This window comes from Pristiophorus japonicus, chromosome 13 (genome assembly GCF_044704955.1).
Source record: "Pristiophorus japonicus isolate sPriJap1 chromosome 13, sPriJap1.hap1, whole genome shotgun sequence".
NCBI classification, from domain to species: Eukaryota; Metazoa; Chordata; class Chondrichthyes; family Pristiophoridae; genus Pristiophorus; species Pristiophorus japonicus.
In genome coordinates this window covers 72,725,298-72,752,511 of record NC_091989.1, presented here as the reverse complement: position 1 = coordinate 72,752,511, position 27,214 = coordinate 72,725,298, and the positions used below count along the sequence as shown (strand labels likewise).

General features: G+C 48.1%; 1 protein-coding gene across 4 annotated transcripts in view; it reads left to right on the top strand.

The window, feature by feature from the left end:
* appl2 (adaptor protein, phosphotyrosine interaction, PH domain and leucine zipper containing 2) overlaps positions 1–27,214 on the top strand; it is a 268,088-nt gene that overhangs the window by 87,761 nt on the left and 153,113 nt on the right. For all 4 annotated transcript variants that reach the window (XM_070897644.1, XM_070897645.1, XM_070897646.1 and 1 more), the window contains 3 exons: positions 14,174–14,256; positions 14,530–14,691; positions 16,670–16,858. In XM_070897644.1, the coding sequence (XP_070753745.1) occupies positions 14,174–14,256; positions 14,530–14,691; positions 16,670–16,858 (434 nt within the window). The remainder of the gene's footprint in view (positions 1–14,173; positions 14,257–14,529; positions 14,692–16,669; positions 16,859–27,214) is intronic.

Sequence of the window (27,214 nt, the reverse complement as noted above, 5' to 3'; positions counted from 1 at the left end):
TTCTAAAAAGGGAGGGAGAACAGCCAGTTGTCGTGGTGCACATTGGTACCAACGACATAGTTAAAAAATAGGGATGAGGTTATACGAAACGAATTTAAGGAGCTCGGAGCTAAATTAAAAAGTAGGACCTCAAAAGTAGTAATCTCGGGATTGCTAACAGTGCTGCGTGCTAGTCAGGGTAGGAATCGCAGGATAGCGCAGATCAATACGTGGCTTGAGCAGTGGTGCAGCAGGGAGGGATTCAAATTCCTGGGGCATTGGAACCGGTTCTGGGGGAGGTGGGACCAGTACAAACCGGACGGTCTGCACCTGGGCAGGACCGGAACCAATGTCCTAGTGCTGTTGGGGAGGAGTTAAACTAATATGGCAGGGGGATGGGAACCAATGCAGGGAGACAGAGGGAAACAAAAAGGAGGCAAAAGCAAAAGACAGAAAGGAGATGAGGAAAAGTGGAGGGCAGAGAAACCCAAGGCAAAGAACAAAAAGTGCCACTGTACAGCAAAATTCTAAAAGGACAAAGGGTGTTAAAAAAACAAGCCTGAAGGCTTTGTGTCTTAATGCAAGGAGTATCCGTAATAAGGTGGATGAATTGACTGTGCAAATAGATGTTAACAAATATGATGTGATTGGGATTACGGAGACGTGGCTCCAGGATGATCAGGGCTGGGAACTCAACATCCAGGGGTATTCAACATTCAGGAAGGATAGAATAAAAGGAAAAGGAGGTGGGGTAGCATTGCTGGTTAAAGAGGAGATTAATGCAATAGTTAGGAAAGACATTAGCTTGAATGATGTGGAATCTATATGGGTAGAGCTGCAGAACACCAAAGGGCAAAAAACGTTAGTGGGAGTTGTGTACAGACCTCCAAACAGTAGTAGTGATGTTGGGGAGGGCATCAAACAGGAAATTAGGGGTGCATGCAATAAAGGTGCAGCAGTTATAATGGGTGACTTTAATATGCACATAGATTGGGCTAGCCAAACTGGAAGCAATACGGTGGAGGAGGATTTCCTGGAGTGCATAAGGGATGGTTTTCTAGACCAATATGTCGAGGAACCAACTAGGGGGGAGGCCATCTTAGACTGGGTGTTGTGTAATGAGAGAGGATTAATTAGCAATCTCGTTGTGCGAGGCCCCTTGGGGAAGAGTGACCATAATATGGTGGAATTCTGCATTAGGATGGAGAATGAAACATTTAATTCAGAGACCATGGTCCAGAACTTAAAGAAGGGTAACTTTGAAGGTATGAGGCGTGAATTGGCTAGGATAGATTGGCGAATGATACTTAAGGGGTTGACTGTGGATGGGCAATGGCAGACATTTAGAGACCGCATGGATGAACTACAACAATTGTACATTCCTGTCTGGCGTAAAAATAAAAAAGGGAAGGTGGCTCAACCGTGGCTATCAAGGGAATCAGGGATAGTATTAAAGCCAAGGAAGTGGCATACAAATTGGCCAGAAATAGCAGCGAACCCGGGGACTGGGAGAAATTTAGAACTCAGCAGAGGAGGACAAAGGGTTTGATTAGGGCAGGGAAAATGGAGTACGAGAAGAAGCTTGCAGGGAACATAAAGGCAGATTGCAAAGGTTTCCATAGATATGTAAAGAGAAAAAGGTTAGTAAAGACAATCGTAGGTCCCCTGCAGTCAGAATCAGGGGAAGTCATAACGGGGAACAAAGAAATGGCAGACCAATTGAACAAGTACTTTGGTTCGGTATTCACTAAGGAGGACACAAACAACCTTCCGGATATAAAAGGGGTCAGAGGGTCTAGTAAGGAGGAGGAACTGAGGGAAATCTTTATTAGTCGGGAAATTGTGTTGGGGAAATTGATGGGATTGAAGGCTGATAAATCCCCAGGGCCTGATGGACTGCATCCCAGAGTACTTAAGGAGGTGGCCTTGGAAATAGCGGATGCATTGACAGTCATTTTCCAACATTCCATTGACTCTGGATCAGTTCCTTTCGAGTGGAGGGTAGCCAATGTAACCCCACTTTTTAAAAAAGGAGGGAGAGAGAAAACAGGGAATTATAGACCGGTCAGCCTGACCTCAGTCATGGGTAAAATGATGGAATCAATTATTAAGGATGTCATAGCAGCGCATTTGGAAAAAGGTGACATGATAGGCCCAAGTCAGCATGGATTTGTGAAAGGGAAATCCTGCTTGACAAATCTTCTGGAATTTTTTGAGGATGTTTCCAGTAAAGTGGACAAGGGAGAACCAGTTGATGTGGTATATTTGGACTTTCAGAAGGCTTTCGACAAGGTCCCACACAAGAGATTAATGTGCAAAGTTAAAGCACATGGGATTGGGGGTAGTGTGCTGACGTGGATTGAGAACTGGTTGTCCGACAGGAAGCAAAGAGTAGGAGTAAATGGGGACTTTTCAGAATGGCAGGCAGTGACGAGTGGGGTACCGCAAGGTTCTGTGCTGGGGCCCCAGCTGTTTACATTGTACATTAATGATTTAGACGAGGGGATTAAATGTAGTATCTCCAAATTTGCGGATGACACTAAGTTGGGTGGCAGTGTGAGCTGCGAGGAGGATGCTATTAGGCTGCAGAGTGACTTGGATAGGTTAGGTGAGTGGGCAAATGCATGGCAGATGAAGTATAATGTGGATAAATGTGAGGTTATCCACTTTGGTGGTAAAAACAGAGAGACAGACTATTATCTGAATGGTGACAGATTCGGAAAAGGGGAGGTGCAACGAGACCTGGGTGTCATGGTACATCAGTCATACCCCTTGATCCCTTTAGCCGTAAGGGCCATATCTAACTCCCTCTTGAATACATCCAATGAACTGGCATCAACAACTCTCTGCCGCAGGGAATTCCACAGGTTAACAACTCTCTGAGTGAAGAAGTTTCTCCCCATCTCAGTCCTAAATGGCCTACCCCTTATCCTAAGACTATGTCCCCTGGTTCTGGACTTCCCCAACATCGGGAACATTCTTCCCGCATCTAACCTGTTCCGTCCCGTCAGAATCTTATATGTTTCTATGCGTTCCCCTCTCATCCTTCTAAACTCCAGTGTATAAAGGCCCAGTTGATCCAGTCTCTCCTCATATGTCAGTCCAGCCATCCCTGGAATCAGTCTGGTGAACCTTCGCTGCACTCCCTCAATAGCAAGAACGTTCTTCTTCAGATTAGGAGACCAAAACTGAACACAATATTCCAGGTGAGGCCTCACCAAAGCCCTGTACAATTGCAGTAAGACCTCCCTGCTCCTATACTCAAATCCCCTAGTTATGAGGGCCAGCATGCCATTTGCTGCCTTCACCGCCTGCTGTACCTGCATGCCACCTTTCAATGACTGACGAACCATGACACCCAGGTCTCGTTGCACCTCCCCTTTTCCCAATCTGCCGCCATTCAGATAATATTCTGCCTTCGTGTTTTTGCCACCAAAGTGGATAACCTCACATTTATCCACATTATACTGCATCTGCCATGCATTTGCCCACTCACCTAACCTGTCCAAGTCACCCTGCAGCCTCTTAGCATCCTCCTCACAGTTCACACCGCCATCCAGCTTAGTGTCATCTGCAACCTTGAAGATATTACACTTAATTCCCTCATCCAAATCATTAATGTATATTGTGAAGAGCTGGGGTCCCAGCACTGAGCCCTGCAGCACTCCACTAGTCACTGCCTCCCATTCTGAAAAGTACCCGTTTGTCCCGACTCTCTGCTTCCTGTCTGCCAACCAATTCTCTATCCACGCCAGTACGTTACCCCCAATACCATGTGCTTTGATTTTGCACACCAATCTCTTATGTGGGACCTTGTCAAAGGCCTTTTGAAAGTCCAAATACACCACATCCACTGGTTCTCCCTTGTCCACTCTACTAGTTACATCCTCAAAAAATTCCAGAAGATTTGTCAAGCATGATTTCCCTTTCATAAATCCATGCTGACTTGGACCGATCCTGTCACTGCTTTCCAAATGCGCTGCTATTTCATCCTTAATAATTGATTCCAACATTTCCCCCACTACTGATGTCAGGCTAACCGGTCTATAATTAACTGCTTTCTCTCTCCCTCTTTTTTTAAAAAGTGGTGTTACATTAGCTACCCTCCAGTCCATAGGAACTGATCTAGAGTCGATTGACTGTTGGAAAATGATCACCAATGCATCCACTATTTCTAGGGCCACTTCCTTAAGTACTCTGGGATGCAGACTATCAGGCCCCGGGGATTTATCGGCCTTCAATCTCATCAATTTCCCTAACACAATTTCCCGCCTAATTAGGATATCCTTCAATTCCTCCTTCTCACGAGACCCTCGGTCCCCTAGTACATCCGGAAGGTTATTTGTGTCTTCCTTCGTGAATAACAGTCTAAAACTGTTGGTCATCTTTTCTTAAAAACTGGTGAAGACCACATAGATCCATGAGAAGATCTCATGGTTATAACCAAACGTTACTTCAGCTGAAGTGACTATTCCAATATGTATTTCAGGTGACTGACTAGTTAACTTTTTACAAATGACAATATTATATTTTCACTGTGTAGTATTTCTCTCAATAACATTGGACCATGAAGTAAAAGGCAGTAAGTTTGTGAAAATGTCAAGCAGTGTTCCAGGTGAATGCTCCACAACGTGTAATATTAATATAACAAGCCTCAATGGGAAGTATTCATTATACCTCACCCCCACGCAACACTGTATATTCATTTCAAACAATCCCTCCAACAAATTTATATATAAAAAAAACAATGATTACGTATTGCAGTGTGTGTTGAGCATTGGCCTGTTGTGTTCAAGGCTGCAGTACTGAAACGGAATGCTTTTATACTTGGCCATGGTAACTACAAGAAACACCAGCCACACACTCAACTAATGAAATGACTTCAGAAATCGCGAGGGAAAGCTAACACTTCATGTGATCCACTTCATGTGATCCACTTCATGTGATCCACTTAGTGATCCATCTCCGAATAGAGCCCATCCACTGCAAACCGTGCGGTTAAACTGACCTGTTCATTGCTCCCTCACAGTGACCTGTGCCCGCTGCTCCCTCACAGTGACCTTTATGTGAATTACATTAAATAAAAACATAAGAAATCGGAGCAGGACTAGGTCATACAGCCCCTCGAGCCAGCTCCGCCATTTAATGAGATCATGGCTGATCCGATCATGGACTCAGCTCCACTTCCCTGCCTGCTTCCCATAACCCTTTACTTCCTTATCACTCAAAAATCTGTCGATCTCCGCCATAAATATATTCAATGACCCAGCCTCCACAGCTCTCTGGGGCAGAGAATTCCACAGATGTACAACCTTCTTAAGAGAAGAAATTTCTCCTCATCTCAGTTTTAAATGGGTGGCCCCTTATTCTTTGTCCTATGTCCCCTAGTTTTAGTTTCCCCTATGAGTGGGAATATCCTCTCTGCATCCACCTTGTCGAGCCATGTTAAATACAATAAAATCAGAGCGTTAAACTCGTGGCTCAAAGACTGGTGTGCAAGAAATGGGTTTTGGTTCCTGGGGCACCAGTACTGGGGTAAGAGGGAGCTGTTCCGTCAGGATGGACTCCACTTGGAACGTGTTGGGGCTATGGTCCTGACGAACCGAATAACTAGCGCTGCAGAGAGAGAGCTTTAAACTAATTGGGGGGGGGGGTTCAGGTGAGCAGAAACCTAAAAGCTCAAAGAACAAGGTGAAGGCATTAAGAACAGGGTAGCATTGGGGGAAAGGAAAACCAGAGCGTGATAGGAAGGGACAGGATCTATAAACATAAGAGTGTATCAGAAACTGGGGCCATAGCAGAAGTAAATAGTAGGAAAACACATTTAAAAGCTCTTTATCTGAATGCATGCCGCATTCGTAACAAATTAGATGAGCTGTCAGCACAAATAGATACACATAGGTATGATCTGATAGCTTTAACAGAGACGTGGTTACAAGGTGACCAAGACTAGGAACTAAATATTCAGGGGTACTTGACAATTCGGAAGGACAGACAGAAAGGAAAGGAGGTGGGGTAACTCTGTTGATAAAGGATGGAATCACTGCAATACTGAGAAATGATGTTGGTTCAGATGATCAGGATGTTGAAACAGTTTGGGTGGAGATGAGGAACAATAAGAGGAAAAAGCCACTGGTGGGCGTAGTCTTTTGGCCCCCTAACAGTAACAACTCTATTGGTCGGAGTATAAACCAAGAAATAGTGGGGGCTTGTGAAAGGGGAACAGCAATAATCATGGGTGATTTTAACCTCCATATTGATTGGACAAATCAAATTGGTCAGGGCAGCCTTGAGGAAGAGTGCATAAGGAACGGTTCCTTGAGCAGTCTGTAACGGTACCAACTAGGGGACAGGCTATCTTCGATCTGGTCCTGTGTAATGAGACAGGATTAATAAACAATCTCCCAGTAAAGGATCCCCTTGGAATGAGTGACCATAGCATGATTGAATTTCAAATTCAGATGGAGGGCGAGAAAGCTGTATCTCAAACCAGTGTACAAAGCTTAAATAACGGAAACTATGAAGATATGAGAGTTGAGTTGGCTAAAAGTGGACTGGGAAAATAGATTAAAGTGTAGGACGGTTGATGAACAGTGGCGTACATTTAAGGACATAGTTCATAACTCTCAAGAAAAATATATTCCAGTGAGGGGAAAAGGGTGTAAAAGAAAAGATAGTCATCTGTGGCTAATTAAAGAAATAAAGGACAGTATCCAATTAAAAACAAGGGCATACAAAGTGGCCAAAACTAGTGTGAGGACAGAAGATTGGGAAGCTTTTAAAAGCCAGTAAAGAATGACTAAAAAAAATGTTTAAGAAAGGGAAGATAAACTATTAAAGTAAACTAGCACTAAATATAAAAACAGATAGCAAGAGTTTCTACAGGTATATAAAAAGGAAAAGAGTGGCTAAAGTAAATGTTGGTCCCTTAGAGGACGAGAATTAGTGATGGGGAACATGCAGATGGCAGAAACTCTGAACAAATATTTTGTATCAGTCTTTACGGTAGAGGACACTAAAAATATCCCAAGAGTGGATAGTCAAGGGGCTATGGGGGTGGGGAGGAACTTAACACAGTCACTAAGGAGGTGGTACTCAGTAAGATAATGGGACTAAAAGGCGAATAAATCCCCTGGACCTGATGGCTTGCATCCTAGGGTCTTAAGAGAAGTAGCGGCAGGGATAGTGGATGCATTGGTTGTAAGTTCCCTGGATTCTGGGAAGGTCCCAGCAGATTGGAAAACTGCAAATGTAACACCCCTACTTAAAAAAGGAGGCAGACAAAAAGCAGGAAACTATGGGGCCCAAGTTTGCCCCCAGGGTTGGAACGGTGCATCTCTGTGTGGTGCAGCGACTTTTTAGAACAGAAACGCGCCTATTATTTACCTTGGTATTCTCCCCTCCGTCCGGTCGATCCAGGCCCTTGGTGCAGTGCAGCACAACGCATGGGGGGCGGAGCCAGGTCCCGGCGCTGAAATCAGTGCCGGGACCTCTGCACATGCGCACCAGAGCGTGCGTGCTTGTGCAGTAGCTCCTCGCCCCCAAAGCACGCCGCCCCGAGCCCTGGCCAAATGGGCTCCCAGGGTGACGAAAATCAGACTCGGCCACCCCTCCCGTTCAGGTCCCGCTCCCTCCCCTCCCTCCCTCCCTCCCATTCAGCTGTTCCTCCTCGGCCCCCTCTCCTCTTCCCCCATCTCCTCTCCCCCCCCTCTATTCTTCCCCCATCTCTCCTCCACCCCTTCCTCCTCCACCCCTTCCTCCACCCCTTCCTCCCTCCCTCCCTCCCTCCTCTCCCCGCACCCGACTCTCCCCCCTCCCGACTCTTTCCCCCCTCCCGACTCTTTCCCCCCTCCCGACTCTTTTCCCCCCTCCCGACTCTTTTCCCCCCTCCCGACTCTTTTCCCCCCTCCAGACTCTTTTCCCCCCTCCCGACTCTTTCCCCCCTCCCGACTCTTTCCCCCCTCCCGACTCTTTCCCCCCTCCCGACTCTTTTCCCCCTCCCGACTCTTTTCCCCCTTCCCGACTCTTTGCCCCCCTCCCGGCTCTTTGCCCCCCTCCCGGCTCTTTGCCCCCCTCCCGGCTCTTTGCCCCCCTCCCGGCTCTTTGCCCCCCTCCCGGCTCTTTGCCCCCCTCCCGGCTCTTTGCCCCCCTCCCGGCTCTTTGCCCCCCTCCCGGCTCTTTTCCCCCCTCCCGGCTCTTTTCCCCCCTCCCGACTCTTTCCCCCCTCCCGACTCTTTCCCCCCCACATTCCCCCCCTCTTTCCCCCCCACATTCCCCCCCTCTTTCCCCACTTTCCCCCCCTCTTTCCCCACTTTCCCCCCCTCTTTCCCCACTTTCCCCCTCTCCTCTTCCCCCCCTCTCCTCTTCCCCCCCCTCTCCTCTTCCCCCCCCCTCTCCTCTTCCCCCCCCCTCTCCTCTTCCCCCCCTCCTTTCCCCCCCCTCCCCTTCCCCCCTCCCCCCTCCTCTCCCTCCCCTCCCCCTCCTTTCTCCTCAACTCTCCACCCTCTCCCTACCCTCCCCCCCCTCCACCCTACCGCCTCCCCTCCTCCGCCCTCCCCTCGCTGTCAGAGACAGAGAGAGAGAGACACTGACAGAGACAGAGAGAGACACACTGGGGGGGGGCCCGTCCCAGCACGCTGTTGGAGGGCTCCCGGTGCTGCAGTCGGTGAGTAGAAACTAAATTTTTTATTTATTGATGTTTTTAATTTTTTTTTCTTTTTTCTTTTTAAATTTTTTTTTGATTGATTTATTGGTTTATTTATCATTTATTATTGATGATGGCTCTTTATTTGTAAAAATGAAGTGTTTAATGCTTGTAAACTTCACTCCCACTCCGGCCCCTCCCCATCTCTCATTCCCTACGCCTGATTTATAAGTGCAGGCAAGGTTTTCCTGAGCGTACAAAAATTTACACTTACTCCATTCTAAGTTTTCGCTGCCTAAACTTGCAAAACAGGCGTAAGTGGCTGGACAGGCCCCCTTTTGAAAAAAAAAATCTGTTCTAAAATGGAACTATTCTCACTGGAGCAAACTAAATACCGAGAATTGCAATTTCTAAGATGCTCCATATTAAACTAGTTGCTCCAAAAAAATAGGAGCAACTCAGGCCGAAACCTGAGCCCTATACACCAGTTAGCCTAACATCTGTGGTTGGGAAAATGTTGGAGTCCATTATTAAAGAAGCAGTAGCAGGACATTTGGAAAAGCATAATTCAGTCAAGCAGAGTCAGCATGGATTTATGAAGGGGTAGTTTGCTGGACAAATTTGCTGGAATTCTTTGAGGATGTAAAGAACAGGGTGGATAAAGGGGAACCAGTGGATGTAGTGTATTTGGACTTCCATAAGGCATTTGACATTGTGCCACATAAAAGTTTACTGCACAAGATAAAAGTTCACGGGGTTGGGGGTAATATATTAGCATGGTTAGAGGATTGGCTAACTAACAGAAAACAGAGAATCGGGATAAATGATTCATTCTCGGGTTGGCAATCAGTAACTAGTGTGGTGCTGCAGAGATCAGTGTTGGGACCCCAACTATTTACAATCTATATTAACGACTTGGATGAAGGGACCGAGTGTAACGTAGCCAAGTTTGCTGACGATACAAAGATGGGAGGAAAAGCAATGTGTGAGGAGGACACAAAAAACCTGCAAAAGGACATAGACAGGCTAAGTGAGAGGGCAAAAATTTGGCAGATGGAGTATAATGTTTGAATGTGTGAGGTTATGCACTTTGGCAGAAAAAAAATCAAAGAGCATGTTATCATTTAAATTGAGAAAAATGCAAAGTGCTGCAGTACAGCGGGACCTTGGGATCCTGGTGCATGAAACACAAAAGGTTAGTATGCAGGTACAGCAAGTGATCAGGAAGGCCAATGGAATCTTGGCCTTTATTGCAAAAGGGATGGAGTATAAAAGCAGGGAAGTCTTGCTGCAGTTATGCAGGGTATTGGTGAGGCCACACCTGGAATAATGCGTACAGTTTTAGTTTCCATATTTAAGAAAGGATATCATTGCTTTGGAGACAGTTCAGAGTAGGTTCACTCGGTTGATTTTGGAGATGAGGGGGTTGACTTATGGGGAAGGTTGAGTATGTTAGGCCTCTCTCATTGGAATTCAGAAGAATGAGAGGTGATCTTATCGAAACGTATAAGATTATGAGGGGACTTGACAAAGTGGATGCAGAGAGGATGTTTCCACTGATAGAGGAGACTAGAAATAGGGGGTATAATTTTAGAATAAGGGGCCGCCCATTTAAAACTGAGATGAGGAGGAATTTCTTCTCTCAGAGGGTTGTGGTTCTGTGGAATTCGCTGCCTCAGAGAGCTGTGGAAGCTGGGACATTGAATGGATTTAAGACAGCAATAGACAGTTTCTTAACTGATAAGGGAATAAGGGTTTATGGGGAGCGGGCAGGGAAGTGGACCTGAGTCCATGATTGGATCAGCCATAATTGTATTAAATGACGGAGCAGGCTCAAGGGGCCCAATGGCCTACTCCTGCTCTAATTTGTTATGTTCTTATGAATTTCAGGGCATGTGTCAGACTTTCTTTTATAACCTGAAATCTCAGAGCTGATGTGAGCAATGGGTTCCTGCCCAATTTAAAGGTCTTGAGTAGAACTATTACCCCAGTTCAATGCCTAGACTGTTAACTGTAGTAACTGAAAAACAAGTTGTTCATCATGAACTGGACTGACAAAAAGGGATTAATAGTGACATAATATTCAATGCATCGATCACGCACAAAGCCTCATTTAATGAGGCACGGAGCACACAGGTGAGCCTACCTCGAGTGCTCACAACTGGCTCACTCGTGGATCAATGTCTGTAGGCAGAGCGACACTATCCGGATCCTCCCTCTTGATATAAATGGGAGCTTGTTAGAAATTGCCTCTTTACAGCTATTTCTGGTCACTTTAAATAATCAAGTTCGAGTGCAAACCAATATGGTGCATAATTGTGTTTAATCAGAGTTTAAGATGGAATATAGTAAAAACATACGACCGTAACAATAGTTGAAATCGATCGATCGGACAGACGGTGAGCTATTCTGTTCTTCCTATTGTCGAGGGTTTCCTTCACAGTCTCTCTCTCTTTCTCGCCTTCTGTCTGTGTGCCTCCTTCTCTCTCTGACTACAAGCTTCCAGAAAGTCACTTTTAACCTATTTTTTGGGGTGGGCCTGAACCTGAATATTGCCGAGACTTTTTGACATATAGAGGTTCCCCATAAAAGTTAATACAGGTTCGAACTCCAAAAATCCAGAGTTCCGGAATCCGGACACTAGGCCGATCCGTGGCGGGGTTGTCCGGAAACCGGAAAAGTTCCGATATTCGGACTCCCCCCGCCTCGGCAAACCGACTTCGTCCGCCCCGACTTCGCCTGCCCCGACATAGTGCGGCCTGACCTCGTCCCAGCCCGACCCGGCTCTGGCCTCAGCCCGCCCCGACCCGGTCCGACTTCACATGGCCTGACCACTGCCCCGACCCCGCCCTGGCCCGACCACTACCCCGCCCCGACCTCGGACTGCCCCGATCCCGCCCTGGCCTGACCCGACTTCGCGTGGCCCGACCTCGGACTGCCCTGTCCCGCACCGACCCAGCCCTGACCCGACTTCGCATGGCCCGACCCCGTCCTGCTCCGACCCCGACCTCGCCTCGGCCCGCCCCGACCTCGGCCCTATCCCGACTTCACGCGGCCCGACCTCGGCCTGCCCCGGCCCGACCCGACCTCGGCCTGCCACGACCCCGCCCCGGCTCGACCTCGGCCTGCCCCGACCCTGCCCCGGCTCGACTTCACGCGGCCCGACCCCGTCCTGCTCCGACCCCGATCTCGCCCTGTCCCGACCCCGACCCGACCTCGGCCTGTCGCGACCCAGCCCCGGCCCGACCCCGGCCTGTCCCGACCTCGGCCTACCCCGACCTCGGCCTGCCCCGACCTCGGCCTGCCCCGACCCTGCCCCAGCCCGACCTCACCCCAGTCTGACCTTGGCCCACCCTGACTTCGCTCTGCCCGCCCTTGGTGCTGTCCCCCTCGCTCCCTCTCTCCCGCCCACCTTGGCTGTCCAACCCTATCTACCTATGATCAGATCCTCGTCGGCGGGGCCTGTGTGAACAACTCCATGGCGGCGAGGCCCCGCCCGAGCACTCGAACAATTCATTGACGTGCACCCCCCCTCACCCCCCCTTTCTGACATTCCGAAATCTGGAACTACTCGAACCTGGGCTTGGGTGTTTCCGGATTCGTGACGTCAGAAAGACGTTCCAAAATCCGACAAAACGCAAAATCCGGAACGGCCTCGATCCCGAGGGTTCCGGATTCGGGGCGCTGCATCCAATAAGACTCCTAGTTCTCAAAACAAAGCACGCCCTAAAGATGTCTGATAATTTTGGTCACATGTCATTGTTTATACCTCATCGAAGCCATTTTTCTGTAGAATTCCTTTCATCTCTCTCTGTCCCGGTTCCCTGAGTACAATAAATACAAAGCCTTAGTCCTCTACTTTTTGAACTATGAGGCCCAAACCAGAGCTTTGTCACCATAACCGGTGGTCAACTTCTTTATGACGTAGTAAACGGCCTGTGTTTACACTAATTGCTACAAACATCCTTCGATTCGAAGCCTTTCCAAACAAGTTGCCTTAAGATACATGAACACAAAGCTTTTACTTGAAAACCGCCGATAGAGAAATGAAAATTATCATTCTCAGCAGACACCTCGTCTCCAGTCCAAAACAACGATTTAAAACACAGCATGCATATCAGTTTTATACATTTTTAATGGAAACTTTTCTTTTATTTACCCCATTAAAACCCTTCAATATGGAACACTGTCAGCAGATCTCTTTGGGTGATAAGCACCCCAATTTCTCTAGACTTCTCATAATTCCTGGTAACATTTTAGAAAATCTCATCTATATTCTTTCCATTGCCGTGACATCATTCCTAATGCAAGGTGCTCGAAACTAAACACCATATTCTAACTGGCGTCACCAGTGATTGGGATAGATTTAGTGATCCCTTTGCTTTTGTACTTGAGGCCACTATTTAACTATAATCTCATACGCTTACTTTTTATATCAACTTGTCCTCCCACTTGTACGTTTATCTGAACTCATGGGTCTCTCAACTCCTCTACTCCATTTAATGTAGATGTTCCCTCATTTTTCATCAGTACACATTTCTCCACGTCATCGGACACCTCTCTGCCCAATCTACTAACCTGTCCATGTCCTCCTAAAGTGCTTTCGACTCCTCTTCAGTTACCCAAGCTCTTTGTGTGCCATCTGCGAATTCTGATATTATGCCCTTATACCAGAGTGCAGATCATTCATAAATTTTTGAGAAATTGGTTATGAAGCAATAAATTTAACATCGAAAGACGAAAGAGGGGATAGGAGATTATTTTAACGCAAGGGGTTGTGAAGAAATGGAATGCCAGAAACTAGTGGAAGCAGGATCGGTAATAGCTTTTAAAAGAGAAGTGGATAAATATTTAATAAAGAATTTAAAGGGGCATGGGGGGAAGATCAGAGGAACAGGACTTGGTGGACAGATCTTTTGTAGTGGGCCAAACTGCTTTTTTCCATGCTGTAAAATTCTAACAAGCTAAAGTAAACATATTTTTCGTAGATAAATATACAAAACAGATTATGCTAATCATGCTACGTTTTGGTGAAATCAGGCAAAGCAAGTAAAAGATGTTAGTTTTAATCTGGTTTTAAGATAAACAGTCTCGTCGAGGCTTGCCTAACTTGCCTGTGGGCCACAAGGGCTCCGGACTCGCAGCCATGCTAAGCCCACCTATTTGACCTGGTTTGTTCTGTTTGAAGTTTGAGAGTCTGGAAGTTTGGAAAGTTCTTGCTACCTCTGCTCTAATTGAAGTATTATCAGCAATGGAGATGAGCGAGGATTGACTCTTGATTTGTTCTCTTCAAGCCTCTCCAATACTCACCTATGTGAGAAGCAGAGCTTGGACAACATCTCTCTCGAATGTACTGATAATGTGGCAAAATCATTGCGATTCTCCTCTTTACATTCGTCTTTTACCAGAATAAACTTTCCTTATGTATGGATTCCAGAAGTGTTTTGAAGGCGTGGAACCGGAGGATATGCAACAGCTATTCTGTCCCAATCTACAATCAGAACATTTGAAACTTGTGAAAATTCACTTCTTTCATTTTGTATGTTTCAGATCAACTTTTTCAAGATGGGAGTGGAGATGTTTTCTAAGAAGCTAGAAGAATTTTTGTCTTCTGTTGCAACCATGGTTCAAAGGTTATAAAAATTACCCTTTCCAATCACTGCAAGTGTAAAGTTTGTAATAGTGTTTACTTTCCTGATTCAAGGGATTTATCCCTCAGTGGTTTTATAGTTTTCAGAGAGAAGATACTCAGCAAATGTCTCATCATTTGTATGTGAAAAAAACATTGTCTTTCATTTATTGAAGAGGATTCCTTAATGGTTACAGACCAAATATTTAAAGTGCTGTGTGTCCTGTTGAAACTGTCCACGGCACTAAATATGTGTGTTGTACGTTATCTAATGCAGCATCCAAGGGCAACTGGACACGGAAGCTGAGAGTATGAGATTGGCCCAGCAGGAGCTGCTGTTAGCCAATGAGACCATCTATATACCCGATAACAACTCTGCTGCATCCAAGCCAGCTAACAGGAACCTTCTTCAAAAGGCTGGCTACCTGAATATTCGAAAGTAAGGCGTTACATTTTCATTTTTTCAAATCCGTAGCTGTTAACATTGAAACTTTAGATAGTGGCAGACATATGTTTGTGAGTGCATGTGTGCCATATAATCAGACAGAATGCCCATCAAGTGCTTGGCTGGTCTGCCTGTCCTTGCCGCTCATCTCACAGCAACTCTCCCTGTCGTTGAGAGAGGTGAGTGAATCAGCGAATGGCACTGGGAAGCAGGGGAGACTATCCAAGCCAAGAGTGGAGCGGAGAGTGAAAGTGACAGGTGACCAGAAGCTTGGGGTCACACTTACGGACTGAACGGAGGTGCTCTGCAAAGCAGTCACCCAACCTGCATTTCGTCTCCCCAATGTAGAGGAGACCACATCGTGAGCAGCGAATACAGTATATTAAATTGAAAGAAGCACAAGTAAATTACTGTTCCAGCTGGAAGGAGTGTTTGGGCCCTGGACAGTAGGAAGAGCAGGTGTTGCATTTCCTGCGTTTGCAAGATAAGGTGCCGTCAGGAAGTGAGGGGCTGATGGGGATGATTGAGGAGTGGACCTGGCAGTCGCGGAGGGAGCAGTCCGTTCGGATTGCTGAAAGGAGAGGGGAAAATGTGTTTGGTGGTAGGAATGGCGGAGGATGATCCGTTCAACGTGGAGGTGGGGTGAAATGCGACGACAAGGGGAACCCTAGCGTGGTTCTGGAAGGGAGAGGAAGAGGTGAGAGCAGAAGTGCGGGAAATGGAACGGACACAGTCGAGGGCCATGTCAACCATGGTGGAGGGGAATCCTCGCTTCAGGAAAAAGGAAGGCATATCGGAGGCACTGGTATGGAAGGTGACATCATGAGAACAGATCCGGTGGCAATGGAGAAACTGCAAGACTGGAAGAGAGTCCTTACAGGCAGTGGGGTGGGAGGAAGCATATTGGGCTAATTTGTGTGCTGGTTGCTTGCCCTGGTGTGCAGTGATGTCAGAGAACCAGACATTGGAGCTGGCTGTACTGAGTGTCACAGTAAACACATGCTCAGCTCCTCCGTCACAGCTAAAAGAACCCATTTTAACAGGAGGAGCGGCAAGTGTGGGGCCGGGACTGGTTTAAATATACCACGCTTAACTCCCTGCTGATCCCGCTACCCATGACATCAGGCCAGTGGGCAGGAGCTGATTGAAACTGTGGCCGAAAACTTGCCGAGCAGTCCTCGGCAGTCAGGTAAACGGTGGGGAAGGTGTAGACAGTCGGGCAGGGACGCCCTGGGCCCTTCTCAGCTCTACTGCTCCTTGCCTTGAAGGAAACCATAAAAAAATAAATGTATTTACCTTTACAGCCATCTACCCCCACCCCAATGCACTCCTGTCCCATCCCCTGCTCCCCTCCCCCGCTCTCCCCACCCTGCCCCCACTCTCCCCACCCTCCCTCCCACCTGCTCCCCCCCCACACGCGCGCCCCCCTGCTCTCCCCCCGCCGTGCTCCCCCACTCTCCCCGTTCTCTTTCCCCCCCACCACCCACTCTCCCAACCCTTCTTCCCCCCCCCCCCCCCCTCCCCACCCCGGCTCTCTCGCTCCCCCCCCCCACACTCTCTCCCTCCCCCCTCCCCCTTGTTTCCCAACCCGCGCACTCTCCCTTGTTCCCCCTCCCCCCCGCTCTCTCCCTCACCTCCACACCCCCCCTCTCTCGCCCCCCTCCCAGCTCCCCCCCCATCATTGTTGATCCATATTAAGAAGGCTGGAGTGATTAAACTGGCACCTGCTGTTACCTTGCACCATTATCCCTTTTGTCATTTAATCTCTGCTGCCTTCCACCCTGTCACAGCTCTTCCCTGTTTTTATTTCCTCCCTTTCCCAGCCTCTCTACTTGCTTAAAAACTGTTCAATCTCAAATATCTGCCAAAAGGCCATCGACCTGAAACATTTTCAGTTTTTATTTATTATAAATGTTACTCACTTGTAGTAACTCGGGTATAATTCCATTTCTTTGTCCCTTTTTCTCATTAGTAAAACAGGCCTGGTGTCTACATGCTGGGAGAGGCTGTACTTCTTCACTCAGGGAGGGAACCTGATGTGTCAGCCCCGAGGGGCAGTGGCTGGAGGCCTGATCCTGGACCTGGATAATTGCTCAGTCATGGCAGTGGATTGTGAGGACAGAAGATACTGTTTCCAGATCACTTCACCTTCAGGAAAAACGTATGTGACTACCACAACCCGTCTCATACACCACAATCCCCAATCAGTTCTACACCATTGCTAAAGTTGTCATTTTTACTGCTTTAGCATTCTTCCGACTCTATTGCAATGACACTAATTATTTATACTTTAATGCAGTTTCTCAAGTGGTGTTACTTATGGGTAGTTTTATGGCTGGAGCAAAGTTGTGATATTTAGCTGCTAAGCTGAATTTCCATCATTGTTTTAGATAGGGAGATCCAGGTAATTTTACTTGTAAACATTTGCCAATTACAGGGTAGTTTGTAAATGTTGGGCTGGACTTCAGTGACTGTCAATGGGCTCAGTTTTCCCTAGTGATTTGCGGCGTTTTTTTTGGAGTAGGCTGTTTTTTTGGTGTATTGAGTAAAATTTCTGGCATATTTTTTTTCAAACTTTCCGGCGTAACAGACTTAGTTACAATTTTTCTAGGCCAGCTTTTTTTCACCTCGTCTGAACCGGTTTTTTCAATTGTTCGTAGTTTGTCCAACATTTTTCTCCATTACGTTGGCATATCTGGCCACTCCCAAACAACCTTCTGGTGAGTTAAGAAACCAGCGTACATTCACAAATCTACGCTGAAAAGACGCCGTTGTTTTTAAATCGAAGATGCTGGAGGGAGTCAAGAACACTGTCAAAATCAATAATGAAGTTCAACTTTTATTTTGCCTGTCAGAATAGAAGTGTAAATTTGTTGGACTTCAGAATTTTTCTCATTTTTTTTACTCACTCACACGCCACCACCGAACATCTTGAAGAAGGCCTGGAGGGTTGTAGGTTTGGCCGGCAGAATCGGCCTCGCATCTGGACATCGTGGCTCGGGGTTTGGCTACAAAACAAGCCGGGGTGGTGGGGGGAGAGGAAAGGAGGGATAGCCGATCTTACGGCTTGTAGCCTGGGGAGAGAGAGAGAGGTCACAAGACTCGGGAGGGGTGGGAGAGAGAGAGGAGAGGTCACAAAACCTTTGGGTGTGGTCCATCCAGATAGACCTTTGGGAGAGAGAGAGCTGCGAACCTGTGCAACCTGCTTTCCTGCCGTTTTGAGTTTAACTTTAAGTATGGGGGCAATACTGACAATGCCATACCTTGTGCGAGTCTTCTGCTTCATGGTGCTACATAGTAGCCAATTGATTAGAGCTCATCGCATCAGGAACATCAGAGCCCGTAGGGTGCTGGCCAGGAGGCCTTACCCACCTCAGGTATATCGAGACAGGCGTTCGTAACTGCACCTGAGTGATGTAGACTGTGTTTCCGCAAAGAAGTTGTCCGTGAGATCTGTGACCTGCAGCCGAGAAGCGTCAGGAGGACTGCTTTGTCAGTTGAAGTGAAGTTTACAGCTGCACATTCATTCTATGCCTCCAGATCGTTTCAAGCTACAACTGGGGATGTGTGCGCCATCTCTGAACATGCAACACATGTCTACATTCGGCAGGTCACGGCTGCACTGTATGCGTGGAGGAATGACTTCAACAAGTTCCCCATGACTGCCCAAGCAATCTATGTGGGCTTCTCAAGGATTGCTGGCTTCCAAAAGGTACAGGGTTGCATTGATTGTACCCACATCATCTTGCGAGCATCTTTGGAGGATTCAGAGATGTACAGGAATAGAAAAGGCTTCCATTCCATTAACGTGCAACTCGTGTGTGATGACATGCATCGCATCATGTCAGTCGATGCGAGATACCCTGGCAGCACCCATGATGACTTCATCCTACGCGACAGCGTTATATCTGCCATGTTTGAGCAGCAGCCAGAAGGGCAGAGCTGGCTATTGGGAGACAAAGGGCATGGCCTCGCCACCTGGCTCATGACGCCCCTACGCGTACCCCGAAATGAAGCTGACCGTCAATACAACATGTCGCACATTGCGATGCACAGCATCATAGAGAGAACCATTGGCATCTTGAAACAGCGTGTCCGATGCCTGGACCATTCAGGAGGCTACTTGCTGTACTCCCCTGAGATTGTCGGTCAGTTCACTGTTGTGTGCTGCATGCTGCATAACTTAGCCATCATGGGGCAGCAGCAGCTGGTAGTGCAAGACCCACCTGCGGTGAGAGTGGCTGCTGATAATGATGTGGAAGATGCAGGTAACGAGCAGGAGGAGGAGGATGACAAGGATGAGGAAGCCATGCAAGTGCCTGAGGCCGGAGCACGACGGCGGAGGAGGGCGGGCCATCGTGCCCCTTTAATGATTGCTCGAGCCTTGTGCCAGCAGCTCATCAGTGAACACTTTACTGATGCCTGAGGGCTCAGCGACATGTTTATTGTTTGGAGCTGTTCCGTAATGTTGTGTTGTGTTAATGGAACATGATTCAGTTTTAATGTAAAATATATTTTATTCAAAAGTTTACAATGTACTTAACTTAAATAAAATTATTCTTATATCAAACTTTACTTTAATATCACTCTTAAAGATCACTTAAAAACTTTAAGATCACTTATAGACTTGTAAATTTACATAACTTACAAAAATCTTTAATTTGAGAACAGTTACAACAGTAACAATAATAATAACAACAACAGCAGCAAAGAAAGGCTGCACCCATCTCTCATCCCCCTTAGCCTAAGACTGCCCGCTGCGCTTGATCTTGGACCCTCCACCACCCCTGCCCCCTGGGGTTGGTACCAAGCTTATTCCTTCAAACATCTCGGGTAATGTGTACTTCTTGATGGGGGGGGGGTCAGGTGGTAATGTGGAGGGCTTGGCTTGGGGCTCTTCAGAGGCTGGTGTGGGTATTGCAGTGGGAGTGGCAGCTGATTCTGTAATGGGCGCGGGGTCTGGGCGTGTTCCCTTATTGCAGCAGCTAACTCACACATGCCACCCCTCATGCACCCTGACAGTGTCTCAGCGGCCTGCAACATTCCCTCCCTGATGGTCAGTGCCGTGGTTTGCACTACCTCTGACATTCCCTCCCTCATGGACACTATTCCCTCACTGATGGTCCTGGCGAGTGTTGTTACTTCTCCCCACAGTCCCGATATCTCATCACTCACCCTACTGATGGTGTCCAGGAGTGATCGGATAAGGTCAATGCTCTCTGCACTCAATTACATCATCTGAACCACATCTGTTGCATCCTGCATCTCAGGAGAGCGCTGTCGAGCTCTCCTTCCCCATCTCACACTGGCTGCATCCCACTGAGACTCACAGCCTCGGAGGTGTGAAAGCATGGAATATCCCACCAACACTCAAACCACGAGTCACGGAAGGGGCTGGCACCTCCATGAGCGGCACCTCCTCCAAAGTCAGTACAACAGTGGGAGCTACATCCAGCTCCATCCCCTCCCCCTCCCTCTCACCCCCATGTTCTTGGTCTGGAGGATGTTCTCCTCTTCAGTCTCATCCCCGTCTGAATCTTCTTCTGCCTTGTCAGGGTTGGCCTCAAGTTCTGCAAAAGGTAACAGACAGTCAAATGGTTAGCAGCAGAGGAGGGGGCAGGGTGGGTGGCATGAGTAGGCTCACACATCACAGGCCAGGCAGCAGGCTGATTTGAAGGGCCACGATGAATTTGTAGGACTTGCCCTCTCCTTCGTGTTTGGGTCCAGTTTGTGCAGTACTGATTGCTTTTCTCCAGGCAGGACCCATCAAAGCAGCGATCCTCTCTTCCACAGGTGTCAGTGGGTGCAGATTTGCCGGGCCTCCTCCTGTTCGAGTTCTTTCCCTTTAATTATGTGCCTCCTTCCTCTTCAAAGATGAAAATGCAACTTTTTAGAGATGGTGTCTTTCTACCACGTGGGACATATACAGCTGGTCACATTTACAATTGCACTGAATAAATGAAAATCTTACTTATACTAGCTACTTGACCAAGGTCCTGTCATTTCTTTTTTACACTGAGTTCTCAGGTGATTGAACAGTCCGATACGGGAATTACAGTCTCTGTCACAGGTGGGACAGACAGTCATTGAAGGAAAGGGAGGGTGGGGTGCCTGGTTTGCCGCACGCTCTGTCCATTGCCTGCGCTTGATTTCTGCATGCTCACGGCGACGAGACTCAAGGTGCTCAGCGCCCTCTTGGATGCTCTTCCTCCACTTAGGGCGGTCTTTAGCCAGCAATTCCCAGATATCGGTGGGGATGTTGCACTTTATCAAGGCGGCTTTGAGGGTGTCCTTGAAACGTTTCCTCTGCCCACCTGGGGCTCGCTTGCCGTGTAGGAGTTCCGAGTAGAGCGCTTGCTTTGGGAGTCTTGTGTCGGGCATGCGAATATTGTGGCCCGCCAAGCAGAGCTGGTCAAGTGTGGTCAGTTCTTCAATGCTGGGGATGTTGGCCTGGTCGAGAACACGGACGTTGGTGCGTCTGTCATCCCAGGGGATTGGCAGGATCTTGCAGAGACATCGTTGGTGATATTTCTCCAGCACTTCACAGGAGTGTTATAAGACAAAACAAATAAATGTCACACTGAGCCACATAAGAGGAAAGTAAGGCAGGTGACCAAAAGCTTGGTCAAAGAGGTAGGTTTAAAGGGGCGTCTTAATGGAGGAAAGAGGTAGCGAGGCGGAGAGGTTTAGGTCGGGAGTTCCAGAGCTTAGGGCCCAAGCAGCTGATGGCACGGCCACCAATGGTTGAGCATTTATAATCAGGGATGCCCAAGAGGGCAGAATTTGAGGAGCACAGACATCTCCGGGAGGGGGAGGGGGTGAGGCTGAAGGAGATTAGAGATCGGGAGGGGCGAAGCCATGGCGAGATTTGTAAACAAGGATGAGAATTTTGAAATTGAGGCATTGCTTAACCTGGAGCCAATGTCGGTCTGCGAGCACAGGAGTGATGGGTGAGTGGGACTTGGTACGAGTTTTGGATCACCTCCAGTTTACGTAGGGTAGAATGTGGGAGGCCAGCCAGGAGTGCATTGGAATAGTCAAGTCTACAGGTAACAAAGGCATGGATGAGGATTTCAGCAGCAGATAAGCTGAGGTAGGGGTTGGAGTCGAGTAATATTACAGAGGTGGAAATAGACGGTTTTAGTTATGCCGCGGATATGTGGCCGGAAGCTCATTTCAGGGTCAAATATGACACCAAGGTTGCAAACAGTCTGGTTTAGCCTGAGACAGTTGCTAGGGAGAGGGATGGAGTCGGTGGCTAGGGAACGCAGTTTGCGGCGGGGCCCAAAGACAATGGCTTTGGTCTTTCCAATATTTAATTGGAGAAAATTTCTGCTCATTGGACAAGTATTCTTGACAATTTAGAGACAGTGGAGGGATGGAGAGAAGTGGGGGTGAGGTAGAACTGGGTGTCATCAGCGTACATATGGAAACTGACGCTGTGTTTTCGGATGATGTCGCCGAGGGGCAACATGTAGATGAGAAATAGGAGGGGCCAAGGATAGATCCTTGGGGGACACCAGAGGTAACGATGCGGGAGCGGGAAGAGAAGTCGTTGCTGGAGATTTTCTGGCTTCAATTAGATAAGAATGGAAGCAGGTGAGTGCAGTCCCACCCAGCTGGACGATGGTGGAGAGACATTTGTGACTTTGATGGGAGCCGTTTTGATACTGTGGCAGGGGCGGAAACCAGATTGAAGAGATTCAACAGGGAGTTCCAGGAAAGATGGGCACGGATTTGGGAGGCGCCAACACTGTCAAGGACTTTGGAGAGGAAAGGGAGGTTGGAGATGGGACGGTAGTTTGCAAGCACAGTGGGGTCAAGGGTTTTTTTTGAGGAGAGGGATGATGGCGGCAGATTTGAGGGAGAGGGGGACAGTACCTAAGGAGAGAGAACCGTTAACAATATCAGCTAACATAGGAGCCAGAAAAGGAAGTTGGGTGGTCAGCAGTATAGTGGTAATAGGGTCAAGGGAGAGGGAGTGGGTCTCATGAACAGGATGAGCGCAGACAGGTCAAGAGGGGAGATCAGAGAGAAACTGGAGAGAGATGTGAATTCAGGGCTAGGGCAGGGGGCAACCTCAGAGGAGGTTTGGCCCGGTGGGCTAGGGGAAGGAAGGGAAACATAGAACATAGAAAATAGGTGCAGGAGTAGGCCATTCGGCCCTTCGAGCCTGCACCACCATTCGATAAGATCATGGCTGGATCATTCCCTCAGTACCCCTTTCCTGCTTTCTCTCCATACCCCTTGATCCCCTTAGCCGTAAGGGCCATATCTAACTCCCTCTTGAATATATCCAATGAACTGGCATCAACAACTCTGCGGCGGGGAATTCCACAGGTTAACAACTCTCTGAATGAAGAAGCTTCTCCTCTTCCCAGTCCTAAATGGCTTACCCCTTATCCTAAGACTATGTCCCTTGGTTCTGCACTTCCCAAATATCGGGAACAATCTACCCGCATCTAACCTGTCCCATCCCATCAGAATCTTGTATGTTTCTATGAGATCCCCTCTCATCCTTCTAAACTCCAGTGAATAAAGGCCCAGTTGATCCAGTCTCTCCTCATATGAACAGGCGGAGGCAACTGATTGGATGGCCTCAATCTTTGAGACAATGAAGTCCATGAGCTCCTCACACTTGTTGTTTGAGGTGAGTGTAGTGGAGTCAGTGGAGTCAGGGGAGAGGGGTTTAAGAAGACAGTTAGCAGTAGAGAATAGTAACGGGTTTATCTTTGCATTCCAGAGTGATCCTGGAATAGTCAGCAGTTTTGGGAGACGAGAGCAGGACCCGATAAAACTTTGTGGTCCAGCCAGATCTGGCGGTGAATGGCTAAACCAGTTATCCGCCACATCCGTTCAAGTCTGCGCTCCTTGTACTTGAGGGAATGAAGATGAGAGCCATACCAGGGGAGATGGCCAGGGTGAGAGAGAGTCATAGAGACTGGGCATCAACGGTGGTGGTGAGGGTTGAGCAGATCGGTGGCTGCAGAAATCTCATGGTGAATGGAGGGCCAAAGGCTGGACAGTTGGGAGTTGAGTGCAGTTGTAAAAGAGGTTGGAGAGAGTTTTATCCAGCGGTGGGCGCAGAAGGAAGTATGGTTAGGAGGGGGGTGGGTGGAAGGGGGATGTGGGTGGAGAGTAATACGAGGAAGTGGTCAGAGATGGACTTATCTGCAATTGACACGGTGGGAATAGCGAGGCGACGAGAGATGGCAAGGTCAAGGGGGTGGCCATGAACATGGGTTGGGGAGTTCACACGGTGGGAGAGATTGAGGGAAGACAAGGGGGTAGTGAACTCTGAGGAGAGAGAGCATGATTAATTGAGATGGAGGTTGCAATCAGCGAGGACGAGAAGTCACTCGAGGCAGAGGGAGGAAGCCGTGAAGATATCTCCGTGATAACATTTTTGTTGTGCTTGGGTGGGCGGAAGAGAACGAAAGTTTTAAATGAGAGGTGAGAGGGATGGAATACGGTGAGATGTTCAAGGGAGGAGAAAGTGCGGGAGGAGTAGGGGGACAGACCAAGGTGTGATTTGATGGTGAGAGCCACACTGCCACCACGGCAGTCTGAGCAGACCAAGTGGTGGAAGGTATAGCCAGGCGGGGAGGCTTTGTTTAAAGTCATCACCGCACAGCCAAGTTTCCATCAGGGCCATGATGTCGATGCAATGATCCACGATAAGATCATGGGCCTTGTTCGCAAGCGAACGGACATTCTGAAGGGAGATGCTGAGAGGATCGGTGATGGCTGATAAGGAACATAGGAATTGCTTGATGAAAAAAGTCAAAGATCCATTTAATTCTTTGTCACGGAGATTACATAGAAACATAGAAACATAGAAAATAGGTGCAGGAGTAGGCCATTCGGCCCTTCTAGCCTGCACCGCCATTCAATGAGTTCATGGCTGAACATTCAACTTCAGTACCCCATTCCTGCTTTCTTGCCATACCCCTTGATCCCCCTAGTAGTAAGGACCTCATCTAACTCCTTTTTGAATATATTTAGTGAATTGGCCTCAACAACTTTCTGTGGTAGAGAATTCCACAGGTTCACCACTCTCTGGGTGAAGAAGTTCCTCCGCATCTCGGTCCTAAATGGCTTACCCCTTATCCTTAGATTGAGACCATCCATTCGGCTGCCTCTGCCGCTTCCCTCCCTTCCCCGAACCCACTAAACCAAACTTCCCCTAAGGTTCCCCACTGAAGGTTCCCCTAAACTCGAATCTTTCTAGTTTCTCTCCTATCTCCCCTCATGCCCTCTTCGAGCTCATCCTGTCCATGAAAGCCATCATCTGATCCCTCGACCCTATTCCCACCAAACTGCTGACCATACAATGTCCCTTCCTGGCCCCCATGTTAGCTGATATTGTTAACGGTTCTCTCTCCTCAGGTACTGTCCCGCCTCCCTTGATCCCTCTGTACATGCAAACTACCGCCCATCTCCAACCTCCCTTTCCTCTTCAAAGTCCTTGAATGTGTTGTCACCTCCCAAATCTGTGCCTGTCTTTACTGCAATCAGGTTTCCGCCCTTGCCACAGCACTGAAACAGCCCTTATCAGGGTCACAAATAAAATCAAATGCGACTGTGACTGAAGGAAACTATCCCTTCCCATTCATCTCGACCTGCCTGCAGCCTTTGACACGGTTGACCACACCATTCTCCTCGAACAACTCCTCCGTTGTCCAGCTGGATGGGACTGCACTCACCTGGCTCCAATCCTATCTATCCATTCATAGCCAGAGAATCATCTGCAACGGCTTCTCTTCCTGCTCCCACACCGTCACCTCTGGAACCCCCCAAGGATATAGCAATGGCCCCCTCCTATTTCTTAGTTTGCACATGTACCTGACAACACCCAGCTCTACCTTACTACCACCTCTCTCAACCCCTCCATTGCCTTTGATTTGTCATGCTTCTTGTCCAACATCCAGTATTGGATGAGGCACAATTGCTTCCAACTGAAACCATTGTTTTTGGTCACTGCCACAAAATCCATTCCTTAACCACTGATTCTATTCCCCCCCCCCCAGCCCTCGTCACCATCTCAGGCTGAGGCAGCCTGCTCACAACCTCAGTGTCCTATTTGACCGAGCTGAGCTTTCCGACCTATATCCTCACCATCACCAAGACCACTTACTTCCATCTCCGGAATATCAGCCAACCCTGCCCTGGCCTCAGCTTATCTGCTACTGAAACTCATTCATGCCTTTGTTATCTCTCGACTTGACTATTCCAATGCTCTCCGGGCTGGCCTCACACCTTGCACCCTCCATAAACCTGAGCTCATCCAAAACTCTGCTGCCTGCATCCTAATTCGCACCAAGTCCAGATCACGTGCTCGCTGATCTATATTGGCTCCTGGTTCAGCAACACCTCGATTTTAAAATTCCCATTCCCATGGCCTTGCCCCTCCCAGTCTCTGTAACCTTCTCCAGCCCTGCACCCCTCTGAAATCTCTGTATTCCTCCAATTCTGGCCTCTTGCGCATCCCCAATTTTCGCTCCACCATTGGCGGTTGTGCCTTCAGCTGCCTTGGTCTAAACTCTGGAATTCTCTCCGCAAGCCTCTCCACCGCTGTACCGCTCTCCTTTTTAAGACCCCCCTTAAAACCTGTCTTTCCTAATATCGCCTTATGTGGCTCATGTCAAATTTTGTTTGATAAAATAGGAACAGGAGCAGGCAGAAAAAAATCAAAGAGCAAGTTATTATTTAAATGGAGAAAAATTGCAAAGTGCTGCAGTACAGCGGGACCTGGGGTCCTTGTGCATGAAACACAAAGGTTAGTGTGCAGGTACAGCAAGTCATCAGGAAGGCCGCTGGAATCTTGGCCTTTATTGCAAAGGGGATGGAGTATAAAAGCAAGGAAATCTTGCTACAGTTATATGGGGTATTGGTGAGACCACGCCTGAAATACTGCGTTTTGGTTTCCATATTTAAGAAAGGATATACTTGCTTTGGAGGCAGTTCAGAGAAGGATCACTAGGTTGATTCCTGAGATGAGGGGGTTGACTTATGAGGGAAGGTTGAGTAGGTTGGGCCTCTACTCATTGGAATTCAGAAGAACGATGTGTGATCTTATTGAAATATTAAAGGTTATGAGGGGGCTTGACAAGGTGGATGCAGAGAGGATGTTTCCACTGATAGGAGAGACTAGAACTAGGGGGCATAATCTTAGAATAAGGAGCCGCCCATTTAAAACTGAGATGAAAAGGAATTTCTGAGGGTTGTGAATCTGTGAAATTCACTGCCTCAGAGAGCTGTGGAAGCTGGGTCATTGAGTAGATTTAAGACCGAGATAGACAGTTTCTTAACCAATAAGGGAATAAGGGGTTATGGGGAGCTGGCAGGGAAGTGGACCTGAGTCCATGATCGGATCAGCCATGATCCAATTAAATGGTGGAGCAGGCTCGAGGGGTCGTAGGGCCTACTCCTGCTCCTATTTCTTAATATCTTATTGAATCCGTCAAGCCTGTTCCGCCATTCAATGAGATTGTGGCTGATCCATACACCTTTGGCC